This window comes from Neolamprologus brichardi, chromosome 12 (genome assembly GCF_056152115.1).
Source record: "Neolamprologus brichardi isolate AB-2024 chromosome 12, ASM5615211v1, whole genome shotgun sequence".
Taxonomy (NCBI): domain Eukaryota; kingdom Metazoa; phylum Chordata; class Actinopteri; order Cichliformes; family Cichlidae; genus Neolamprologus; species Neolamprologus brichardi.
This window is the reverse complement of record NC_142115.1, coordinates 18,323,511-18,340,625: the sequence shown is the minus strand read 5'-3', so window position 1 is coordinate 18,340,625 and position 17,115 is coordinate 18,323,511. Positions and strand designations below refer to the sequence as shown.

General features: G+C 39.0%; 1 protein-coding gene across 2 annotated transcripts in view; it reads right to left on the bottom strand.

Annotated features, from left to right (window-relative positions):
* Positions 1–17,115, bottom strand: part of edil3a (EGF like and discoidin domains 3a) — a 126,916-nt gene that overhangs the window by 34,310 nt on the left and 75,491 nt on the right. For both annotated transcript variants that reach the window (XM_006784125.2, XM_006784126.2), the window contains exons 5-8: positions 12,690–12,871; positions 2,606–2,761; positions 1,659–1,803; positions 1,254–1,438 (exon numbers count right to left, since the gene is read on the bottom strand). In XM_006784125.2, coding sequence (XP_006784188.1) covers positions 1,254–1,438; positions 1,659–1,803; positions 2,606–2,761; positions 12,690–12,871 — 668 coding nt within the window. The remainder of the gene's footprint in view (positions 1–1,253; positions 1,439–1,658; positions 1,804–2,605; positions 2,762–12,689; positions 12,872–17,115) is intronic.

The window sequence follows — 17,115 nt, the reverse complement described above, 5'->3', positions numbered from 1 at the left end:
GCCTCATCAACATACTTTACAGTACAGAACTCTTAAATGTCGACTTTTAAAAGCTGGATATTGTATCTGCTCATGTGCACAGAAATGGTTCTTGGCAATGGAAGCCATTGATTTTCTCACTTCATCTGTATGGCATCTCCTCTTTCCTGCCAGCACAGCATGTAATATGAGACTGCAAGTTTTCTTTTACCCAAAGCAATCAATTTTGCTTAGCCAAACTCCCTAGCATGGACGGAGCCCGCCTAAGTACCTGTCTCCACCGACACACAGCCCTGTGTGCCGTCACCATCTAAAAAAAGCTTTCAGCGTAATAAAAAACATGTCTGAATCAGAACCCAACCAATCTAATAACAGCCAGACCAGTCGGTATGACTACAGAGCGTTAACTGTGTCACTGATGGGGAGGGGGTATGTGCGAGCGAGTCCGCGAGAAAGGCCAAGAAATCAAAGAAATCACTGATCTTCAATTCCCTGATGAGATAATCCACATCACATTTTCTTCTATGCTATCACTTTCACAGCATGAAGTAAGATCTGGTTTCGCACTTTAAAAGCAAAAAGCATTTATGACTTTTCTTTTTTGTATGAAAAACAAAAAAAAAAACAAAAAATCCAATATATGAGGCCATACGTAAGGGAATTCTAAGCCTGACTGAGCCTTATTGATATCTATCTGAAACTCCCTCAGCCACCATCAATCTCACATATTGTTAAACAGCAAGACTGGGAGGTAAACGTTCACTTAGAGACGTGCCTTGTCCCTTTCAGGAGACATGTTTAGCCTTCACTTCTGTAATGAAAACAAATAGATGGGCTGGTTTCATAGAGATAGAAAGCCTTGGACTGCAGCCAGAGATAACAGGGCGCAACTCTTCCAACTGAGGCAGTGTGGGTGTTGGATTCAGAAAGACTGACATGGAAATAAACAGAATTTACAACCTATTACTGACTGTTTCCAAGAAGGATACTGAGAAGCAGCTAACAAAGGTGGTTTTTTTAAGAGATAATTTAATTCTCAACTGGCATGAACAGTGAAGTCCTTCCCTATGAAATATAATTGAATCCATTGGCATGCATTACCATGCACAACCATCAATTATTATGCCAGGGAGGTAAGAGCTAATCCTTCATCAGAGTGAAAGCCAGCTATCTGCAAGAACAGGGGTGTCTGTTGTTCATTTTGCTGCTAATACATTGATTTATCTCTACAGTAGCTGCAACAGATAACAGATTTGGCTCAGATCATATCTCACCTGTAGCCACTGCGACTGGTCGCTATGACCAGCTGTCCAAGCGTTGACCTTGCCCTGCTTGTCTAAACGGGCTTTCCCAGGCTCCCAAGTGAACATGTCCATGTTGAGCGTCCTGAAGATGCTGGAGGCTGTGACCTGATAGTCCTGGATATGGCCTGACTTCATACCCAGTGGTTCAGAACAGCCTGGCAACAACAAAAACAGATTGGCTCTAAACTGTTTTGTTTTTTTTTTTTACATCTAACCCCAGGCCTCCTGAAAAGGGATTCAGTGCTGACACTACTTAAAAACAAGAGGAACAACTGTGCAAGAGTCATACTGGAGTGGATTTCCAAATGATGTATGATTTATTTATAATAATGATGGTGATTAGTGTATTCAGTTGGATAAAGAAAGCTCACTCACCTGTTAGCTCACAACCGAGCAGCTCCATGCGTAAAGTACAGTGCCTCCTGCAGACTTGGGGGTAAATGCGCACGTACTGGGCTTCAATGGGAGGGGTGAAGGAGTTGGCTGATGGAGCGTTGTTATCGACATTTCCTCTGAAAATCTGTTGCAAGGGATGAAATAACAGCAGATGGGGGGCGGGGGAGGATGGTGAAGCAGATCAGTTTTCAATAATGTGGCAGTCTATCCGCCGCTGTCTCTAGTGTCTACTCCACGCTCAACAAATTGCTGTCATTCAAGGTCAATGAGCTAGAATTACAGGGAAAAATAGACAATTTGTCGCACCATTTGAGCCAGTAATTCATAAGGACAGTGGTGTGTTTTAAATTAGTGCTCCAATTATATCACGTTACCTTCTGGAGTGTTTCATCCAAATCGCTGAAGATAGCCTGACAGAAACTATATGATTGGAGCGAAAGATGTACAAACAAACACAGACATGTCATAGCCGTGTCTAGCTTTGACTGAGCAAAACAAAAGAGCTCTAAATGAAAAATATCAAAGTCCAGAGCATACAAATTTGACAACATATCTGATAATAAGTTTGGAGGTCTGGTTGTTTCGGAGCTTGGCCAAAGAGAGGACAGTCGTGGCTTGCTGTCAGGAATGATAGAATGCTCTGTGGCCTATTTGGTGGCTGTTCATCCCCAAATAGTATAAAAATTCAATCTAGAAGTCATAAAAGTGGAGGGGGGTAAGGGGCAGCAGGATGGGCCCGGTGTGCGCTAGCTAATTAAAAAGCCATCTCATCATGTCCTCCACCCTGTCCTTGACTGAGTGCACAGTCTCTAGTCGATGTGTGCGCATGTATGAGTGTGTATTTCGTCTGTCTACCACAGAACAAGAAGCAATGGGTGACGATGGATGCGTACACCTATGTCTGTGCGCCCGTACAAGTGTCTCACCATATCGTCATCTTTGCCCTTGACTTTGTATGTTCTCCAGGTCTTCCCGTCATCACTGTAGGCTACTTTGTAAGACTTGACGTACTCTGGGCTGCCGATACGCTTTGCACCCTGGGTAATTAGGCCCGTGACCCTCATTCTCCTCTGCAGGTTTATCTGTGGAGTAGAAAAAAATACAGATAGGCTGAAGATGAAATTCTAGCTTTATTTTCAGACACTGTATATAGAGGTGTAAGTGTCTGTGAGCATGCATGTCATCGAGTTCAGTTCACCCCCTTGTATCTTTTCTGTCAGGGCCATCCATCTTATTCTAAAAGTCTGTGTCCAAATAGAACATTTAATCAATTGTACACCCCATATCCAGTCTGCCCACACTGTGCAAACTGTCAATATGGTGCCAGTGTAAAGCAGCTTGGTGAGCCAAGAGGAAAAAGAGGCACTAAGAAAGAGGAAAATGACGAATGGCTTCCATAGATCCTACTCAGCACCCACAAACCAGATTCATTACATACAGACCAATATCTTCAGTAGCTTTCCCTGACAGCTCATTTTGATAAAGTATATGCTCACTGGCCATTTCATTACGTACACCTTGCTAGCATAACGTTGAACCCCGTTTTGCGTTCAGAACTGTCTTAATTATTTGTGGCAATGATTCAGCAAGGTGTTGGAAGCATTCCTCTAAGGTTGTGGTCCATATTAACATCCTTATTTGGTCTGGCATCTGTACAGTGAACTCCTTGTTCTTTTCAAGAAACCAATCTGATATGATGTGAGCTTTGTGAAATGGTGAGTTAACCTGCTAGAAGCAGCCATCAGAAGACACGTAAACTGCGGTCATAAAGAGATCAACATGGTCAGCAACACTACTCAGATAGGCTGTAGCATTTAAACAAAGCTCAACTGGTAGTATCAGTGCCAAAATGGGCCAAGAAAATATCCCCGCCATCATTGCACTGTTGATAGAAGACAGGATGGGTCCATGCTTTCGTGTTTACTCCACATTCTGACCCCATCATAGGAGAAATTGAGACTCATCAGACCACACACTGTTTCTGCAATCTTCTCTTGTTCAATGCAGGTGAGTTCATGTGAATGGTTGTCACAGTCTCATAGCTGACACCCGGCGTGGTCTTCTTCTGCTGTTTCCCGTCTGCTTCAAGATGTTTTCCTGCATATTTTGGATGTAATGAATGGTTATCTGAGTTACTGTTGCCTTCCTGTCAGGTTGAAGCAGTCTGGCCATTCTCCTGACTTCTGCCATCAACATAGCATTTTCAACCAGAGAAATGCTGCTCACTGGATATTTTCTCTTTATGTGGACCCAGTAAATCAGCAGTTTCTGAAATACCTGTCTGGCACCAACAACCACATTACAGTCAAAGTCACTCAGATCACCTTTCTTACCCTTTATGATTCTCTGTTTAAACTGCAGGAACTCCTCCTGACCATGTCTAGATGGCTAAATGCTCTGAGTTACTTCCATCTAGGGCTGTTCGATATAACGATATATATCGATGACAATATAAAAACGTCTATCGTTTCATTTTATGCTTTCGTTTGTTTCGTGGTGTCACAAAATAAACTGTTTACGGCAATATTTTTTCATTATTTTGATGGTCACTGTAATGGGTATATTAATTTCTTAAAGTTCTCTCTTTCTCTTATATTTAATATAACCACACTACAGATAGACAAGCGTTTGTTTTTATGCGTTGTCGTTAGCAACAACGACGGTAAAACCACCGCGTGTCCGCTTGTTCCACATAAACCTTTCACAATAAAGCTCAAGATCCTGTTGAGACATTTCAAAATAAACTAAATCACGTGAAAGATGGAGAGTGTTTACGGATGAGAAGCAAAAAAGAGCCGTCAGGTGCTAAAAATAAACCTTAGACTCAAACGTTAGAACAGGCCGTGTAATAAATACTCACAAAGAAAACGGAGGCCGTTACAACTTATGTCTAAAAATGTATAGTTTCATGCATCAGTTAAAACACTCGACTCCAGGTACGCGACACCCAGCTGGAAACACTTCACGCAAGTCGAGCTGCCCGAGATTCACAGAATTTACAGAAAATGTTACATTTTTGTGATTTATATCGTTATCGGACGATAGAATTCTTATATCGGGATATGAGACATATGGGACATATCACACAGCCCTACTTCCATCTGATTTCCACATAAAATATTTGGGTTAATAATAACCAATTACACCAGTGTAACTAATGAAATGGCCAGAGGATGCATTTTCAATATTTTCCTGAACATTTTCTTTTGGCAAAGCAGCAGCATGTTTGACAGCATGTTGATTTTCTAATCACTGGACTTTCTTGGATACAAAGTCTATATATATAGAGTGTTTTACAAAAAGCGATGTTATTAACAGTGAACTCAAAATAACCACAGTGTCTCCTTAAGGATCCCGTCTCTTCAATATCAGTGCAGAAGACTTGATGGTGTCAACACCAGCTTGTCTCGGTGATAGTCGCTGACAGAGTTTTACATTTCAGAGGAATACTGATTGACTGGAAGAAACCTCAGCCTATCACACCGGCTGGTTCTTCTTCTCAATTCACAACTGCAGCAAGTTTGAAAGACCTGTGAGTAATATTACACCCGCCACATCTATGCTTCCCTACAGTCTTTGTCTTCAATCTGTCAGCACCGGTTAAAAAAAATGCCACTCGCCTGTAATTTCTGGTGAGCTTGTATAAAAAAAATGAGACAGCTGATGACAGTTGATGAACACTAACTTCACTGTGGCAAAACGCAGAAGCCTGTGGTGACTAAGGAGTGATGCTGTTTTCATTGTACTCACAGACACATACTATTTGCCATTTATTACAGTCAATTTTAACACTGATCAAAAAAAATGTGTGTGTGGGTGGGGGAGTAGAGCCAGAGGGCACTGGGCAATTTCAGTCTCAGACCAACATAGCCTCTCAGACTGTGACAAATAAGATAAAGAAAATAAGAGCTGATGACAGTTATTCTTTAATAATGTTGGCACTACATTGAAATGAAACAGTGTCATTTTCACCAACAAAGGCTCATCTATCTCATTCCCTGTCAAAATATAAAAACACAGCTGTCTAACTTTCCATTTCTGTGCAGAACAGATGGGTAGCAGTAGCACACTTCTGAGGAAGTATTAGGCAAAGGACCATTAACCTGGGACAGCCAAACCAATAAAAGAAATGCAGACTAAAACAGAATTTTAATTACTCCTATGAATTAGGCTGGTTCTGTGTGACTCAGTGCTGCTGTTATTGTGTCTGTGCATTTCACACAGCAACTTAGTGAAAAGAAAGAAGCCTGCATTTCGCTTTATGTTTGTTAGCTAAAGTCTGTTTAAGAGCACAAACCCTTTAAAAGCCAGTGCCAAAAATGGAACTGGCAGTGCGACTACATTTGCTGTGGTATTCTGCGGGCTTGAGCACATTTTCTGGTAAACGAGTGGTAGCATTACTATGAAATAAGGCAATTTACAAGTAAAATATTTGAGAGCACGAGCTGAAGTTATACTCTCCTTTTTCTGTTACTGAAAAAGCAAAAATGCTCTAAGCATTGTCTCCCGACAACATTCGAGATTAGAGCATCGCCTCTAACAGATCCAGCACTGTTTATGATGGTTATCATCTATGCTTAAACTGTCAAAAAAAAGTAATAAATCTTTTACAGCACTGATTTGTATCTTGATTTCCACTTTTAGGGCTACGACTCAATTACGCCAATTTTTTCTACGCGCTTAAACCAACGTATCATGGTAATTATACATGAGGAAACCTCTTAGAGCCTCGGAGCTGCAGTGACCCACACTTTCCCATTCACAGCATTTCTTTGCTCTTCTCATTATTCTCCACAGAGATAGATACTTCTTGCACTAATTAGAAGCCCTGTCACTAAAAGGCCACCGCTGGGGTAATTGGGGTGATTCTTCACATTTTAATTCACCACTCAGAAAAGGACCTCTGTCGCTCGAGTGCTAATAGTGATGCATGTCTTTGTTAAAAAAAGAAATGCAAAATAAATATTTACAATGAGAAAACAAAAGAAAGAAATCAGGTACCTAGCAAATTTGTAAGACTATAGCTATCTATGTTTGTCTAATTTTACAAAATGTTAACTTTATAAAGGCATTATTAAACTGCTAGCAAAATTTTGTTGACATTTCTCTGATATGGGTTATATATTATATATCTGTGCAGTTTAGGGTCATTGCTAATGAGACTGAGTGACTCAGTATTTAGCACAGTTTGATCTTTTTTCCTTTTCCATTACTTTTGGTCTGTAGCTGCAGCTCTCGTCTAAAAAAACAACATTCAGATCCGCATTCAGAGGTTGATGTCTTGCGAAGTAGGATGAGCTGGCATTTTAGATATAGTTTGTTATTGGAGTTTTTTTTTTTTCATTATAATCTAACAAAGAGCATAACTTAGCATACACTGTGTACTCTGTAAATTTGGTTTAGATATAAAATAGTAACACTGCAGCACATTAAAAAAAGAAGTATAGAATGAACTTTTACCCTTTCACCATTTCACTCTCGCTTGTTCCAGATACAGACAGCAACCTGTGTACGGAGCACTCAGTAAAATGAGCCTCTAAAGTAAAAAAAAATCTACATCAAATATTTTCTGCTCTCAGACTCTATTTGCAAAACAAAGAACACATCCTTTGTTTGCACAGCATGATTCAACCTGTTTTTCCCTGTAATGTTTTCAGTACCGCCAGAAAATGTTCAGCATAACTGTTCGAGAGGCATAAAGAAAATATACATACATACTTAAGGTCATTAACACGAGAGCTTTAATTTTACACTCATCATTTGAGATTGCCTAAAAAAACACCAACTATTTTTGAGAATTTAGTGAACCAAATTCATAATTAAAACAAAAATGCAACCTGTGCTAATACATGAGGATAATTCAGCCATTACTGCTTGTTTTTATCTACATTTGTAGTCCCCTGCCATAAAAATACATGTCAGAAGCTAATTGAGTTATGCATAATGACTAGGACTAAAACAATTTGTCAGCGAATGGCAGCTTGGCTCTGAGAAATTATTATAGTCATTTTTCATTGTTTCTTCACATTTTGCAAGCAGAATGGATAATTGAGAAAATCATTAAGAGCACAAGCAGTAATGACATACTTGTTAGCTGGAGCTCAAATCACGATGGAAACTTTGAACATTTAGTTTCTTTCTGCACGTGACACATTCACTTATGTCATATTGGTTTTAATTGACAGGAGTCTGATAAATAAAAAGAAAAACAAGTCATTTTTAAAACATAATTTCCATTAGAATCTTTCCAGAGCTCGAAATGTTGCTCTAAGTAAAAACAGGCAGAACTGCATTTATTTACGACAACAACAACCTCCAGGTAAAAACGCAGCTGACTGCAGAACAGCTAACTTTGAGTCATTTATGTTGTTAAGACCACTAATTATACCACACACAGAATATTCATACCAACAAGCAAAACATCACACACATGCGTACACACAGGCATACAAAGGTCAAGCAAAATATACCCCTTGTTGATTACATGCTGAGATCAGAACTGCGGAGGGAATTGAAACAATATTGTAACAATTAGACTGTCCTTGAAGCTACCTAACAGCCCTGTGGCACCACTGCTTAAAAATGCATGTGAGCAAACGCAGTCAAGCACACTTGGCTACACATATTTAAAAAGCTTCTTTATCCTTGGCATAAGGAACAAATTTTAACCACAGTGCAGTCTTGAGCCACTCCTCATTTCTTTATGTTTTGCTTTGAAGGAACCACACTTTCTTTTTTTTAAATAAGAATTCAGCAAAAGGTCTTTGGGCTTTCTGAATGTCTTTCAGAGGTTTTCTTCGGACATTGGCTGATTTTTCAGTGATTTTCAATCTAGTCCTTGAGCTCAGAAATCTCATGAGAAACGGTTTTAGTGGAAGGGACGATGTAAAACAAGCCATCCTTAAGAAGAGACCCGAGGAAGAAAGGCTATGGAAGGCCCAATAACTGGACTGAAAATCAGTGGCATCAGGTGCTATGGAGCGATGAATCCAAAATTAAAATTTTTGGTTCAAAATGTCATAAATGAACACACAAAAGTGTAATCACATTTTGATCCATTAAACACAGCTAACAGGGATCTGAATGGCAAAAGCTTCATTTTTCAGCATGACAGTGATACCAAACACACTGCCAATGTAGTAAAAGCATAGCTGGACAGAACAAACACACAATAAAACACAATCAGCCACAGATTGGCCTCCTCAGTGTCCAGATCTCAATATTACTAAAGCAGTGTGGGATCATCTTGACAGAGAACACAAAAAAGGCAGCTAACACCAAAAGAAGATCTTTGAATGTCCTTCAAGAAGCCTGGAGAACTACTCCTGAGGACTACTTAAAGAAATGACTTTACATTTTGCCCAGAAGAGTTCAGGCAGTATTATACTAAATTAATGTAATGAATAAATAGATACTGAACATTGACTTTCAAGTTTGTTAGAACTGTACAAACTCTGTTGTTGCCATTGTTGCTGTATTTTCATGTGTGTTTCAGTAAATGGCTGCACATATTCTATCCCTAGTAAATAAATACTATATTGCCAGAAAATATAAATAAATACAGGTTGGCTCAAGAGTGCTGAACATCAGCATCTCTTTGTTCTTTCTTTCTTGTTTTTTATTTCAGTAATGTTTAGTGTGTACAGTAATCAAACTTTATATTCTTTAACACAATCATAACTATAATAAAGTGCCAACTTATAGGCCAACAAAAGCCAGCAGTAGCTGGTGATATACAAGCACGTTATTGTATGTGAACAGATGGACATTGAAGAAGTTTAAATGATTTTAAATGGCAGGAAAACAAATCTTCACACCATTTGTAAAGCAGCTAAAGATCGAAGCACCACCGAGGTGTTGTAGCAGAAGCAGAAATAGGCAAGTTAACCACTGTGAGTGATTTGATGCTTCTCTGCTAAGGGATTGATGGCCGCCATACCGCTGTTAGAAACTGCTAAATAACTCAGAGTACAAATCATGTTGTTGCTCTCAGTGCTAAAGGTGCAGCAGCAAGTTTAAGACCTCAAAATCTTAACTGGTTTTATCTAAGAGTTTGTTTTGGGAGGAAATCTCAGGCCTTTTAGTTCAAAAACGTAACGTTCAAGCCTATGTGTCCAAAGGCTTTATTCAATTTAACCTGCATGCAGTCATGCTGTGATTATAAAATAAACTGTGACAGAAAAACCTTTCTCAGGGTCACATTTCAACCACAGCAGACGGTAGAATGTTTTAATAACTGAGGTCACGCTGGAATGAAGAGGAAATAGCTTCTCAGATAGGAACAGAATTTAAATCTAAGAATCTAAGCGTGTTCTATGTACAAAGAAATGTGTCCACACTGATGGAGATCTGCATTTTAATGTAATGTCATTAATTGCTTAACTGCAGGTGAAATATGTATAGACCCTCTTAGCCTTCACAAGTGATTTGTATTGTTTCATTCTTCCAGCACAGCCGGCTAAAGCTATATTTTGCTGATATTGGTGAGACCGGCAGCATATTTCCCTTGAGTGCTCAAATGCAATTTTATGTGTGAGCTAGAAGTGGCAAGGCTGTCTCACGGTACATAGATGTGTGAACAGTAGCGAGCTCACACTCACGCACAAATCAAAAACACACAAACCAACATAAATGCAAACAAAGGCATATGAAGTGCTATGTCTGAAAATCTATGATGTATTATTCAAAATTCGTTGCTCTGTGTTTGTGTACGGCTGATTCATTTGTTGAGATTTAGGGGGAAAGAGCTGAAACTGGCTGGCATCCAAACACATACTGTAGTACATGCTGCTCCAGAGTAAACCTTACAAATAGCCATACAAACCTGAAGTGTCTCCTGACGGGATTGTCATCTGTCAGTGTAACCTGCTTTGCATGACAGACATGTAAACAGTCACTCCACACTACAAAAGCACACCACCGACTCCTTAGCATAATCCCAAAACACTGACATCACTGTATACCTCTGTACTCACATCCCAATTATCCAGGCCCTATGTAGAAACACACAATGCCTACAGCACCCCGCGTAGCATCCCACATGGCATCATTAAAGTCAAACAAGCTGCCTGAATGTTTTATGTGCCGCTCTCCTCACCCTCTCCATGTGCCAGGGCTCTCTTCTCTCAATCATCTCTTTCTTTCTTTTTTTTACAAATCCATTTTTGTCCTGTCTTATTTTTCTCTTGTTGTTACATACAGCTTCACTTTCTCCATCACACTGTCATGGTGTTTTTCGATTATACTTTGTTCACGGTTCATTGTCTGTTTCTCTTATATCTGACAACAGCGTGCTTCAGAGTTTGCCGTCTGTCATCACAGTACAGAGTGAGAGGAATGTAATGTAAGAAAAAAAAAACAGCTTATTTCCAAAATAGTTCATTATTACTATTGGTCTCTATTACTAGAGCCTGACCGATGTATCTGCAGGGGTTATCGGCCATTATTAGCTATTTAAAGATACTGGCACTTATAATTAAAGGAACATTTAAAAAATAAAGAAGAGACCAGAGAAAGACCTGTTAACCAAGGTGTGAATTCTGATATCGAATAGTCTGTCCACTAGGGAGGCCTCTGCAACTTCTCAGATGGAAACGTGTTTGCAAAGCTGCAAACACAACAGCCAGCTGATCCGAGCAGAGTCGGGCAACGCGTAAATGAGCAATCCACAACTTGTTCTGAATATAAAATGGTATTAAACATGTTTTGTGTGTATGATAAGAAATAAAAATTATTGGCTAATATATCGCATGTTTAGATCACCAATGTTACGTCCCCACAGGATGTAACAACCAAATATCGGTATTGGTATCTGTCTTAAAAATCCTATTTATGAAGAGTAGAAAATCTTGAGTTGAGTGCAAATCCAGATATCAGAACTGTTTTAGAATGAATTTTTGTTATAAATCCAAAGAAATAAATCCATTTCTCCTTAGGTCAGTTTACATTTTGGGTAACAATGATGCATACATTTAAATACCATCACTTCACTCAATGCAAAAAACTGCTCCCAGGCTCTTATCAGTACAATTTTGTAAGACTACACATTAAAAAGATTTCCACAGGGCAGGACCAGAGAGGGCAGAATCTATTGATATGATGTGCAGACATAATTCAGGATCACCAACTAATCCATGATATCGATCTGTCTATGCAGCTCTTTGACAGTAAACACCGACTAATGGCACAGTGTGAAGGTTAACTATAACAAAGTCGGAGTAAGAGGAGGGTTTTGTGCCTCAGTGCTTTGCTGCTATAAACACACATTTTCATTTTACAATTATATGCTTGTTATTGACGAAAGCCATCTAGGTGGTTATACAAACACTCTAGGGTACAAAAGGACAAAAAGACGAAGGGAATTGTTGAGCAGAATTCAATTAATCCTTTTTTTTCTCCATGGATAACAAGAAAATTACTGTTTACAACACAGTTGAGTATAAATTTAAACATCAAACTTCTCTCAATAGCTCAGTGAAACATATAAAACGCTTAACAAACAGAAACCAACAATACCTCTGAATAATTACAAAACAATGCAACAAAGTTTTGTCGGTAGGGGACTTTGCAAAAGTCTATTTATGACAACAGATACAGTGGCAGCACAGCTACTATTGTGGGTAAATCACAATTCAAACAAAACAAGAGATGGTGCCGCTGAATAAAGGTTTAAAAAAGTAAACGATTTGCCACTTGATGCTGTTTCTCGTGTTAAGCCAAACTGCAGCAGCATCTGTTCTACCCTACAGCTTAAACCTATGGTGAGTCTTTATTAACAGCAAGCTAGCCATCAGTTTTACAGGATCTGTAATTAACTCCAAACCGCAAACAGTTTATACTTACCATCAGCTACAAACAGGCGACGTGAAACACAAGTGATCCTCTAAATAATATAACACTAAACCATTTAAAGATCAAAAACAGGAATCTGTCTGTAACTGAGAGCTGAATTCATTTGCACTTGGCTGTGGCCCAACTTTATGTGGCGCCTGTCCTGTGACTGTGCTTTACCTGGATCCATGGCCATCTGTCATTTTCGGCTGCAGTCCAGGCATTGACCAGCCCCTTCTTGTTGAGCCTTGCAAAGTACGGGTACCACTTCTGTAGGCCAAAGAGAGCACGGTGGGTAGAAGAGGCCGTTATCTGTTGGTTGGAGATTATACCGCCCTCCATGCCCAGTGGGCCAGCGCATTCTGAGAGAACAGAGAGACACAGAGAGGAAGCGATAGATGAGTCCTCCTATCATTCTAACACTCAGAAATGTGGGAAAGTGAGTTTCTGGAATGCGTATAATATTCAAAAAAAAGCACAAAACCACTGACTTTCTCCTCCCCATTTTGTTTTGTTTCACTCTTTTTATCTTTAAATGTTGAATTGGAATCAAAATTATGGATTCCCCTCAGTGGTCCGATTCCCCATTGATTCACAATTGATTACTGAGCTTATTGGAAAATAACAACCCATATGGAAAAGAAATAGTAAAAACATATATGATTTACTCATGAAAGTGGCCACTTTCTCATTACTTTCATATATATTTTTTAGTAAGTATACAAAACATACAAGTTTCATTATATAATTTTTCAAGGGATCTTTTATGTGTTTTCACTCTTGTATGCTTTTCATACAAGTTTCATACAAGACAGATAAAAACTTTATAAGATTTATATATATATCTTTTCCATATGGGAATACAGGCCTACACAGCATCACTGGCTGATTTTATTATCTCTATGTCTGAACACAGTGTAGACCAAGAGTAGCCAAAAAAGGCTTGCATGTGACTTAGGTGGGAAAAAAAGCTCCAGTGCCATGAATTCAGTGTCAGCCTTCTGCAATGGACAACTGTCAGAAAACTAAGCCAGCAATAATAAAAGGGAACTGATCAGCTTGGAGTTCCAATAGACGGAGCAATTTGGCACCAGTTCTCAAGTGGAACCACTTCTCAGTTCCCAGATGCTCCAAAATTTCATTTGTATTATATTAGCCAAGGTCATTCAAACTGACTTTCTCTTAACTATTGTTGCATTATTTGTTAACTCACTGTTATGTTCACCATAGCTATTTTCTATTCTACTGTACCTACAATTTTGATTGTCAACAAGGTGCTTTTCTCATGTCTTCCAAGTTCTTTTAAGTCACAGCTGCAGATTGGGAGTCTTGTCTCCGTCTCAGTGCTACTACACACATTTGATGGACTAACAGGTTGTTCCTTCATCTCTTCCATCAGGAACAGAGCCCCCGGGCTCTCTCCCAAAGAGCTGCAGCCACAGTTGAACAGCATCATTCCCAAAGTCAACAAGCTTTGCAATAGCTTTAAATATCTTAGAGGCTGCATTAAAATGGGAAAGTCTGACACCATTATCCTCAGTCAAAAATCCTTTTTTAAAGCTGCTGTTTTTCCCAGTTAAGCCTAATTAGTGTGTCCGGGCATATCCAATGCATTTTATTAAACATACCTGTGGCAAAAGGGATTCTGGCAATGCTGATCCAATAAAGAATTTATTGCTCTGCACAACAAGTACTTCTTTGTGTTTCCATTAAAAAAAAAAGAAAAATACTGAGAGATGAAACAAAAAAAACTTGGCACAGAATATAGATGTAGATGGAATGGGCTGGAGAAGGTGTACATAAATTATACAACATACCACAGTACATTGCACATAAAAATATTGTTTCTGTCAAAACACAACAGATTTTGTTTTTGACAGCTCTGACAATGTGAAAATGTTTTATAGATCCTATATTATTTGAAAGTACGAATTGCAAATCTGTGGAAAAGCATCAGAATCAAGGAACTGATGTGAGCAAAAAAACACTGTACGCTGCGCAACTGTGGTTGAACCTTAAAATAAGCTGTGGCCCATTGACACCAAAAGTGATTCAGCTGTTACTCCACCTGCTTATAATCTCTCACACTCAAGTATGTTAAACAGGGGTGATGTTGCAGTGACACCTGTGGCCCAGCCAGCTTCCCAAACTTCTCATCATGCAAACTTTAAACTGTAACATGCAGTTTACCCGCATAAAAAATGGCGAGAAATTGTTTTCACGTGATATGCAATGTGAAATAAATCTAAGCTTTTAAGAGAACCCACTCATAGCACTAATAGTAATAAGGATGAGCAGGATTATTTGCTACTTATGCAAAAGTCAGCTAGTTGATGACATTTTAGAAATTAATTATTATTTAATGACATTGTCTTCTATCTTCTCAGTTATAGTTAAAGAAGATTTGTCTCTGCATGATTGTTTCAGTTATTACTGGTCTGCTGTGATTGCAACAGTGTTTGCAGTGTGATGCATTTCATTCTCTATCAATGCTAACATTATGGAGGCTGAATTCCCCACAACCTTTGTTTGTTTATCTTTCACATTTACTTTGGTATGTAAATACACTCTCTGAAAGGAATGCGAAAAAAATAATACCTTAATCGTTAATGACACCATCATTTTTAAACTTTTTCTAGGACCACTGGTTTGTCATTAAAAATCAATCAAACAATTTGATTATTCAAGTAGCATGTCTTGTGATTGCAGATATAGTGCAAGAGCTCTAAAAACTACAATACAGAAAAAAACTGAGGGAACTTGGAAGAGACTCAAAAGAATGAGGACACATCAAGTACAGACTTCAGCTCGAGACACAGCTTGCTTATGCTGGTTGAAGTGCAAGTGGCTGTGCGAACCAGCCTTCAGGAGATGCCTGGAGCAATGGTCACCTAAAAGCTATGAAGGTGCCTTCATCATTTAAACGAAATATCTAAAAAAAAAAAAAAAGGCATTTCAAAGTCAGTACTGAAACACAGATCCAAACGACACAGATGCATTCCAACAGACAGCCAAACTGGCAACACTGAGACGTGTGAGAAGGCTTACACCACACAAGAAAGAGTCAGAAAAGAGTGGAACAATGAAAACAACCCTAGCATGACTTATCCAGCTGCTAAAAACAGTGGGGTCCTAATCAACAGGGAGCCATGGAGACAGTGAGTAATGTCTGAGGACAGTCCAGGGGGATCTACTGGAGGCTGGGAAGAAGCACAAGTATTTCTTTTTGTGTACACATACTGACAGAGATATGTTTATATATTCGAGTATGGTAAATCACTCTCGCTTCACTAGTTCTTCTATGTGACTCACCGCTTCCAGACTGATGAGAGGATGGTGTAGGTGGATACACCACTGGTAAAACTCTGAGAATCTCATGAGTTTCCAATACCTGTTGGACAAACTTAATTTGGTCCTCTGAAAAAGGCTCTCTAAGAATAAACTGGTTTTATTTTTAAATGCAGCATAGCAGTTGAAACTAAACAAGAAAGTGTTTTTCTTGTTACTTGTTTGAATCACTGATTCAGTATACTGTTCATTTTAATATACTTCAAATAAGTAACATATGTAATAATAGCCACATTTTTTAGGCCTCTGTGTCAGAATTAGCTGTTGTTTTTCTTCTTTTTTTGGTATTCCATGATTTGAACATCACAGGAATGCAAGAATGGAAATGAGTTTGGCACAAACTGTTTCTGGACTCAAGGATGCACTGACAAAAATTTGGTGTTTAGGGTTCACACTGACCTTACAAATCACATTGTAGGCTTCATCTCAGGAATCCTTGCTTGTGTTTGATTACAACAAAATACTGAACAGATGTCTAACTGGAAAGGAATTAAGTGATGATAGAATGGAAAATGTGACCTTGTTTCACATTTGCTCAGATGTTGAATTAGCAACGCTAATCTAGAGTGTTTACCCCCAAACTGCAGATTTGCTTGGATTTTACAGACTTTGGGGCTGCCAGGTTGAAGAAAAAAGTGAACTTTTTTTGCAGAACTGATTACGTCACCCTAGGAACTTAAAGTCAGGAATAACAGTAACCGGGCAATGCAGAATATGTTTATCTATTTCTAAGAAAAACAAAAGAGTCTCCAGCCATGATAACCACTCTTTCAGACTTTGCAGATTATTTTCACTGCCTTTCCTAGAGCTGTGCTGATAACATGCTTAAATATACTTTTTTGAATGATAAGAACAGAACAGGGGCGTTGCGGGGAGAACGATCCCTCCTGACCAAATGCGAAGAATGCAGCAAGTTTAATTCAATAAGAGAGTCTTCTTAATGAATCCTGACTTTCAATTTGTTAGGGACCCTGCAGTTGCACATGCTTTTTCAGACACTGGCACCAAATGTCATATCACCCAAATTTACCTCCTAAAAATGAAATGGAAATCTATTTTTCCCCATTAGAGTCTGCGGATCGAGGTGCAGTGTTGCACCAACACAATATTATATTTATCTAGATGTTGTGCCTCTTGGGCAGCTCTCTTGTAAGATATTCCATATAGATGTTGTGACAAGACACTGCTGCAAATCCACGGTCCCTCTGACCTTGTGGCAATGATGGGCCACTCTTAACGAGCTGCCTGCCAGTCGTCA